Here is a 10198-nt window from a genome sequence, read left to right as displayed (position 1 = left end):
GACCACCTGATTAAATTTCAAATACCATTGCCTATAAGCTTGTCTTAGTCTATAAATAGACTTCTTCAACATGCAAACCAAATGTTCCTTACCTTTTTTAGCAAAGCCATCAGGTTGAACCATATACACTTCTTCAAATAAATCTCCATTCAGAAAAACTGTTTTGACATCCATTTGATGAAGCTCCAAATCAAAATGAGCTACTAAAGCCATAACAACACGAAAAGCATCCTTAGTAGAGACCGGTGAGAAAGTCTCCTTATAATCAATGCCATCCCTCTGACTATAGCCTTTTGCTACAAGTCTGACTTTATACCTTTCAACTTTTCCATCTAGACTACGCTTAGTCTTTAAGACCCATTTACACCGAACTGGTTTACAACCCAGTGGCAAATCCATAAGATCCCAAACATCATTATGGGCCATAGAAGCTAACTCATCATGCATAGCATTTAATCAATCATCACCATGAGAACTAGAGATAGCCTCTGCAAAAGTAGTAGGATCATCAACATTATTTAGATCATATTCATGCTCTTGAAGATACACAAGATAATCATCAGGTATAGAAGACCTGCGTACTCTTTGAGATCTCCTCAAAGAAATTTCTTTAACAACATCATCATGAACTTGTTCATCTATTACAGGTGATGTGGCATCCAAGAGATCTGGAACAAATTCATTTTCATCACGGACAACTGGAATCACATTATCTGCAGGAAGATAAATGGATGGCACGGGAATAACAACACGGTCTTCTCTAAAAGTGACTGGTCGTGGTGTATTGCTCCCACTGTCCAAGTCATCCTTAAAGAATATCGCACGGTTAGACTCAATAACCCGCATATAGTGAGAAGGACAATAAAACCTACTACCACAAGAACCCACACAATAACCAATGAAGAACCCACTGACAGTCTTGAGATCAAGTTTTTTTAACTGAGGATTATAAGGTCTCACCTCTGCCTTACATCCCTACACATGGAAATGTCTCAAACTTGGCTTCTTCCCAAACATGAGTTCATAAGGAGTCTTTGAAACATACTTGCTAGGTACTTGATTATGAATATACATAGTAGTCCCTAAAGCATCTCCCCAAAGGAAATCCGGTAAAGAGGAATGACTCAACATACATCTCACCATCTCTAAAAGAGTGTGATTCCTCCTTTCTGCAACTCCATTTTGCTGAGGAATACCAAGCATAGTATACTGAGCTTCAATACCACATTCATCAAGAAATCTAGCGAAAGGTCCATGATTTCTTCTAGTCTCATCATATCTGCCTAATATTCTCCACCTTTGTCAAACCTTACACATTTTATCTTCTTTCATGTTTTCAACTCAATAGCAGCTTTGAAATACTTAAACGCATCCAAGGAACTTGATTTTTCCTGTAGGAGATTTATCCAGCCAAAACGGGAATAATCGTCTATAAACGTAATAAAATACCTATATCTGCCCATGGAAGTGAGTGTGATAGGTCCACATATACCAGTATTAATAAGCTCCAACACATTATCACTCCTGTTTGCTCCTGTATTTCTTACTTTTGCGGTAACCTTTCCCTTAACACAATTAACACAAGTATCAAAATCAGAAAAATCCAGATCATGCAAAATACCTTCTTTAATCAACCTCTCAATCCAAGGTCTAGAAATATGTCCCAGACGTCTATGCCACAACATAGAGGAATTTTCATCAATTCTACTACGCTTATGTCCAATAACAGAATTAACAAACATATCATTCAGATTCAGCATGTAAAGTCCATCATATAAAACTCCTGAGCCAACAATAATTGAATTGAAATAAACAAGTTTACCATTGCCAGATTCAAAAGTGTAGCCACATTTGTCTAAAATTGAAACTGAAATCAAATTCCTTCTCATAGAAGGTACATAAACAACATCTTTTAATAACAAAACATGTCCAGAAGGTAAATTTAAAGAAACTACTAGTGCTCTAGCTTCATCTCCCATGATAATCTTGGACTCGACATCACTTAGTTTTCTCAGACTTATGAACCCCTGTAAAGAATTCACAACATCAATAGTGGCACCCGAGTCTAACCACCAAGAATTGGGAGGAACATCAATAACATTAGATTCAAAACAAGCTAGAGCATATAGGAGTATACCTTCCTTATCAACATGCTTCTTCTTAAGAATATAACAGTCAGCTAGCTTGTGTCCAAATTTCTTACAATAGGCACAATTCCCCTTGAAGTACTTCTTCTTAGGATCCAAAATCACTGATGCTTTCCCTATGTTCCCTTTTTCAGGACGAGATTTACCTTTGAATCCCTTTTTCACAGGTTTAGTGCTGGAAGTAGTAGCTGTGAACTGCGCACTGTGAGACTTGGTCTTTTTAATCTATGCTTCCTCTTGAGAAATAATAGCTATCATTTCATCAATTTTCCATTCCTCCTTTTGAGTGTTGTAAGAAGTCTTCAACTCATCAAACTAAGAAGGAAGAGATTTCATAACCTACCAAATCAAGTAACTATCACCAAGATCTACCTTTAGAGATTTGAGTTTGTTATAATAGTGCACAAGCTTAATCATATGCTCACGAACACCACTGACACCATCATATTTGGTCTTCTCAAGAAGTGACAGATATTGACCCTTTTGAGCTTTGTCAAAAGTCTTAAACTTCTCACCAACTAATCTCATAAAATCCTTAGCATTGTCATTATCTGGAATGCTCTGTCGAATAGACTTCTCCATGGTATATCTCATCACCATCAGGCACACCCTGTTTGAGTGTTCCCATTTTTCACGAGAAGCTCTCTAGACACTAGTGGACTCAGGCGTAAGAGCTGAAGGTTTTGCTTCTCTCAAGGAAAAATCCATGTTGGTAATTGCTAGATACAAATCCAAAGATTCTTTCCAGTCCTCAAAATGTGTCCCATTTAAAGTTTTGACCGAAGTCAATGACATAGGCAAAGAAGCTGGTATCAAAATAACAAAGAAACATTTAATACACACTTATTGTGTAAATAAACAAAATAAATGTTTCTAAATACACAACAAAATATGCATATAATATCAAATTATTTCTTATTCACTATGATCCCGCCGAAGGGTCTCCAATCATAATAAATAATAAATATAATAAAATATAATGCACATCTCATCTCAAAAGAAATCTAATATCGATAGGGTACAAGACAAATAATTGACATAATAAAATTCAAAAACTACATTGTATCAAGAAAAATAAAATGCATTAATAATAAAATACTAATAGGGTATAATTAATATTAATGTAATATCAAATTAATTAATAAAATATTTAAATTATATCATTCCCACATAATTTCATACAATTGTAACCACGATAGGTAAGCTAACAATTATATAAAATTATATCATGCTTAACAAAAATATAAAAAATTATATAATGCATGAAATCATAATAATAATAATTGTTATTATTATTAATTTAATTTTTATTTATTTATTTATTTTATTATTATTAAATATAATTATTTTGTTAATTGTTATTATTATTAATTAATTTGGTGCACGAACTGAGATAGTTATTGTTTTAAAAGATTCAAAAAAAATGTACGTAAATCTGGTGCACGTGGGCCATTGGTGCAAAACTTATGCCACCAAATTTGACCATCATCCACAACGAACCACCACACAAATCCAGCATCAAAACCCACTATTGTTACGCATTATCGCAAACCTTCCCGCCGAAAACGATCACCGTTCGCATTGTCGCGAACCTCTGCGATGAAAACGACGTTCACCGTTGCTACACATAACGCATACCATCACCACTCAGATTGAGCACCGTGAACACCTTCTATGCAGCGTCATGATGCAGCATCAAACATTTCTCGTGAAAGAGAAAATGAAATTGGTTGGTGGTGAAACGAGAGAAACCAGGTGCACAATGATTGGGGTTTGATTTTGAATGTTGATTTATTCAAAACTCAATTGATATTTATATACAAGGTTTTGAAAAACAATAAAAAATCTCACGAGCCCAGATCATGAAATTCTGGAAAGGGGATTTTACTCCTAATTAGGGTTCCAATTTGGTGCTAGAATTAATATTAATTAAACCACATAAGACCAATAATTAATAAATAATTAAACTCCTTAATCAAATTTTGAATGCAATCCAAAAGTTAAGATCTCCCGTAAGAATGAATAATTATGAAAATTATGATACACTTTCCAAAAGAATAATTATATTTTATATCTTATAGCTCTGATACCAATTGGTAGGAATAAAATATGTATAAGATACAATAATACAATATATTCAAATAATATTCAAGTATGAGTTAAAAATTGTGTACCTAGAATTAATGAAGGATCCATGGAAGCACGTAGTATGAGATGCTATTGTTCTCTTTCTGATAGGTATTCTAAAAAACGTAAGAGTGTTTTACGTTGTTACTTAAAAACTGACTAATGGGTATAAGTTTTATAACCTCTCAGCAGAGACCAGGGACCTCTCAAAATGTATCTAATTATTCAAGTCCATCACAGACTGTTTATTAAAAAATCCAACCCATCACAGATCGTTCATCAGAAAACCCAAAATTATATATATTACCCATACAATAATTAACATTAACAAATAACTTAATTTATTATTAAGGCTAATCCATAATAATAACAACAAAAAGAATCATAATTTTATATAATAAAATTATATAAAATATAACACTTCCTTCCTTGGACATCTTCAGAAAATGGGACTGAGTGATATTTGGGAGCACCGGAGAACACACCTTTTCATAATACAGTCCGATTACATATTTAGGAGCACCTTCTACAATCTGGTTACCTTTTCAGAATACACACTGGATTCTGAAATCTGGTGGCTACACCACCAAGAAATGCAAACTGGATTCTATATTCCAATTCAAAATACTCTAATTTATGGACTCTGATTAACGTTACTGGATTCGAGAAACAAATACCAAATTTCAAATTTCAGATAACATAATTTGGAGTAGTGAAATGGGAAGGACAACAAAAGTTTAGGGTGCACATGGGAACTTACTCTGAGGCTTACTTTTCATATTATAAAAAGAGTTAAGTGTTTCTTTAAGAAATCATCTCAAAATTTCTCTCTTTCTATTCCTTTTGTTTTATTGTGTGAGAGAAGAATTAAGAGAATATTAGTTTCTTTTATAAGAGAAGGTTAGTTTTTTTTTTTTTAAGTTCTCCTTGTATTAGTTTTTCCTATTTTTAAGAGAGGGATTGTCATTGTTTTCTCCTTGAGAAAGGACAATTGTCTAATGGCAATTGAAGAAAAATCTACGAGCATTACAGATGAAAAGTGGAAGGAAATAGAAAACAATGCTATAGCAAATTTGCACTTAGAATTGGCATACTACAATGAAGGAGATTTGGGATACTCTCACAAGCCTGTACAAGGTTAAGTCACTTCACACAAGAATATTCTTGAAGAGAAAACTCTATACTCTTCGAATGAGTGAGTCCACATCGGTGACATACCACATCAACAATCTAAATACATTGTTTGCCGAACTTTCAGCAGCAGATTTCAACATAATTGAAAATGGACTACGGAGCTTCTACTATAGAGTTTACCTGATTCGTATGATCAGCTCATCATCAAGATTACAAATTACAACGTTGTTGACCTCTTACACTTTGAGGATGATTCTAGAGCTCTTCTTGAAGAAGAATCCAGGTGAAAGAACAAAAAGGATATGATGGAAAGTTCAAAACAAACGCAAGCTTTGGTGATGACGAAAGGTAGATTAACAAAATGTGGATCTAATGAGAGTTAGTCTCATGGTAGATCTTAAAGTAAGAAGCATCTCAAATGCTACCGTTGTGGCAAAAGAGGGCATGTGAAGAAAAATTGTTGGCATTGGAAGAATGAAGGAAAAAACTCTGAGGCATCAACCTCACAAGGTTGTATGGCAAGTACCTCGGAGGACGAAGATATTGTGAAGAAGATGAGAGATCTGGAAGTCATGAAAGCTCAGAAGATCATGGCAAATGTGTATTTGCTTTTGGGAGATACGTTGCAGGAAGCAAATGCAATGGTTGCATCGGCAAGTCAAGAAGAAGTGGTATTGCCGTGACATCGTAAACTTAGGTATAAGTTAGAGTGAAATTTTCAAATCTAGGTGGAACATAATCTCTTACTCGGGCTCAAAAAGGTTGTTTTACTTATGCACACACACTATATGATAAGCCAACATAGACATAGATCGCAAATTTCTAGTTTGACTACCGGGAAAAAAGAAACACAAGAAGACTTGGTTTATTCTGATGTAAGGGAATCACCAGAATTATCACTATGAGAATCAAAATTTACTCCAGGAGATTGTGGGTGTACTATGTCAAGAGAAAGTCAAATGTGTTGTTACCAGTTCAAGGAATCCAAAGCACGAGTAGAGCTTGAAACTGGGAAAAATTAAGTGCTTGGGCTATGCTAACAATGTGAAGGGGTACCACCTGTGGGTCCCACTACCCACAAGGTTATTCTTAAGTAGAAATTAGGGATGGCAACGGGTTGGGTCGAGCATGGATAGTGCCAACCTGCTACCCAACTAGCAAGAAAAAACCGTACCTGTTACCCGCCCCATTACCCCTTGGATACCCGCATAAAAAATACCCATGGATATTTAAAAAAAAATATTAGTTTTTAAATGAGGTCCAAATTAAATTGCGAAAAAAAAAATAACAGTTAAGCATACATCCGAATAGAAGTTAATGAACAACTAAATAAAAGTTAAAACATAAATTCAAATTAATAGTACCTAAAACATACATCAAAATATGAGAAATTTAAAAATTAATTCTTCTAAAAATAAAAGTCTAAGATCTATGTTTCCTCTCCAATATCTTCATGTTGACCACTTGATTCCTGAAACAAATAAAACACAAATGAAGTCATCAATAAATGACATAGTGACACTATTAGTAAAATTAGAATAAAATATTAAAAAGAAAACTACTAACATCATCATCAATTATCTCCTCTAGTATTGTATTAAGCTTCATCTTGTCCACTTTCAATTTTGAAGAACCTGAAAAGGAAAATCAATTCATTTGTCATAGCCAATCATTTGAATGAATATAAATATGTTATTTGAAGTGCTAATTTAATTACCTTCTATATCAGTCCATAGCGAATTTTGAACACACATCAATGCCTCTAAAGTTTCTAGGTAATCTACTGCAATGTGGAGTAACAAATTGACCAACAATACTAAAAGAAAACTCAGAAGCAATTGTTGAGATAGAAATGGCTAGAAAATCTCTTGCAATCATTTGCAAAATTAGATATTTTAACCCATTAGCCTTCCACCAAACTAAAATGTCAAATTCTTCATAGGAATCATGTAGTGTCGGTTCCTCCAAGTAATAGTCAAGTTCTAACTTATAATTTGATGGTTCACTTTTCTTTGCAATTTGATGTTTTGCAAAATATTTCCTCCAAACATATTTTCTTCCATCAACACTTTGGCATATATTTATGTTTGGATTTGGACGTAAAGAAACTAACTTCGTACCTTTCATGTTCATTTCATACTCTCTTACCAAGTCCTTAAAAAGAATCTTCACCTTTTCAATTTCACAATCAGATTGATCACCATATATCTGAGGAAAAAATAATCCAACAAATCAATTTTATACCTGGGGTCTAACACAATACCTATAGCCATCACTCCGCTGATCTCATCCCAATACTTATCAAACTTTAAAATCATAGATGCAGCCATTTGATGAATAATAGAATTAGAAGAGTTAAGTCATTCCATCAAAGCCAACTTAATTTGACATACCTTTGGAAAGAAAATGTTGGCAGTTGGATAAGAAGTACCAGAAAAAAAGAGTGTTACATCATAAAATATTTCCAACTTTTGACAAATTTCATTTGCCATTTGCCAATCATGTGCACTGGGCAAAGCTTTATATTGACTCTCTCGTGATAAATGATCAAATACTTCCTTGTATTGTATGACTACTTGAAGCATTAAAAATGTAGAATTCCACCTAGTTCTGCAATCAACAAATAATTTTTTTTTAAATGGAATATTCAATTGAGCACATGTCTCTATAATTTCTCTTCTCTTTTACGTGTAGCTGTTCAAAAATTAGAATTGTCTCTAACCTTTTCAATGACATTAGCAATTATGGACAAACCATCATTCACAATCAAATTCAATATATGTGCACAACATCGCATGTGAAACAATTGGCCACCCATAATAAGAGCCCTACCTAAGATCTTATCTAAAATGCGATTAATCATAGCATCATTTGTACTGCAATTACCAATTGTCAAAGTAGAAACTTTTCTATTTAGATTCCAATCCAATAAACATTCAGCAAGAACTTGACTAGTATGAGGAGTAGACACATACATAAACCTATATTTGAAAGACAAATTTCATTAATCTAGTAAAGAAGAACAAAGTTAATATGAAAATTACAATTAAAATAGAGTATAATGTTATTACCTCACAAGTCGACTTTGTAGCCTCCATAAATCATCAATAAAATGAGTTGTTATATCCATGTAGCCTCTATTTTGATTAGTAGCAGCCCACATATCAGTGGTAATTGCAACTCGACTTTGAATCCTTGACAACATTAATTTCATCTTCTCTTTTTCTACATTGTAATCCTTCATAATATCTTTTTTAAGGTATTTCGAGAAATCACCTTGAATAGAGGTTGAACAACATCACAAAATTCTTTAAAGCCTATATGATCAACCATTGACATTGGATACTCATGTAGAATTATGATCTTACGGAGTGCATCTCTAGTTGTTTGTTGATTGAACACATAGTTACCAACAACTACGGTTTCACCACCATCTTTATGAGTTTTTAAAAAAGATTGTCTGATGTCCCGTGTTGTTCGAAGCTTGCAACTCTTGAAATGGCTTCTCAAATGTGATGTATTGTGCTTTGTGTCACCTAAAAGACTTTTGGTGCTATAATTGCATATCGCTTTCCATTTTTCATCTACCATTTGTCTCTTAAAATGATTCCAAACATCTGACAATAATCTTCTTGAATTAATAGTTGGAGTTGAACTTTCGGTCTCTCCTTGAATAGAATCTATAGGAACATCATTTTGATTTGAATCTCCTACATTTGCATTTGGTTCTACAAATGTTCCTTGTTGGCCATCATCCACAAGGGAAAATGTATCTTGATTAGACATTTTATAAATATTAAAACACAACAAAAAATTAAAATTTGAATATTAAAAAAAGACTCATTCATGTTTAATATAATCATTCATGTGACATGATTATGGCAAAATTTAAATGCTATGGAACTAAAAATTCTTATCATTAATTACTGCCACCATATATAGAAGAAATTTTTGGAATACTTCACTAAAGCTTTTGGAATATTGCCACCATAAAAATTCTAATCATTCATGCGTCTGCCTCCACACATCTCTCCATGTAAATACTTCAATGAAGCTTTTTTACTTCTAGGGATTTTTTCCAAGTTTATTGAACTAAAAATTTATTTTTTTCTCACGTTTTTTATCAAACTATTGTAATAACAACTTGTATAAAAATACAAAGAGCTTGTAAAATAAAATATGAATGAGTAATAAAGTATGAATTTCCACTTTACATGCCTTAAGTGTGATGGAAAATGTGATTTGACATTCACTTCTAATCAAAAGAATCATTCATGCATAAAAGATGAATGGAACTTGAATTGAAATAGTGAAAAAACTAGGTTCACGTGAATTCATAAGTTTTCTTAATCATTTGAAAGTCTTAATTTTGGAAATATATATTTTTTGCAAGGTTCACGTATTTTTTATAGTCTTTAATCCCCTTTGTATGATCATAACTTGTGCTTTAGCCCCTTTCATTCACTTATTCATGAAGAAAAATGATTCATAGATGTCTTAAATATGTTTATATTTATTACATACTTTTTTTCTATTTCTTTTCTTATCTTAAATTGATATGTCTTAATCAATCTTTTAATCATGCCCTTCCTCTATCATTATATATTGATATTGATTTAAGTATCATATTTTCTGGTGTGGGATTTTAATATCTCTGGAAAGAAAGAAATTTATGTCTTGAAGTTTCATTTGAAGACAAGTTTTCAAGTTTTAATGACCTTGTTTTCGGTGGTCAATCAGTGTCATTTTTTAGCTCTTATCATAACTCCAATTTAAAAAAAAATATATCT

The 10198-nt window shown here is 32.9% G+C and overlaps 1 protein-coding gene across 1 annotated transcript; it reads right to left on the bottom strand.

Moving 5' to 3' along the window:
- Window positions 1-456: 456 nt before the first annotated feature.
- Window positions 457-2729, bottom strand: LOC114191296. The gene is made up of 4 exons (XM_028080467.1): window positions 2491-2729; window positions 1450-2322; window positions 1141-1279; window positions 457-975 (listed from the first exon to the last, which is right to left on the bottom strand). The coding sequence occupies exons 1-4, from the start codon at window positions 2727-2729 to the stop codon at window positions 457-459; spliced, it is 1770 nt and encodes a 589-aa protein (XP_027936268.1).
- Window positions 2730-10198: the final 7469 nt, after the last annotated feature.

This window comes from Vigna unguiculata, chromosome 7 (assembly GCF_004118075.2).
Source record: "Vigna unguiculata cultivar IT97K-499-35 chromosome 7, ASM411807v1, whole genome shotgun sequence".
Taxonomy (NCBI): domain Eukaryota; kingdom Viridiplantae; phylum Streptophyta; class Magnoliopsida; order Fabales; family Fabaceae; genus Vigna; species Vigna unguiculata.
This window is presented reverse-complemented; position numbering and strand designations above follow the sequence as displayed.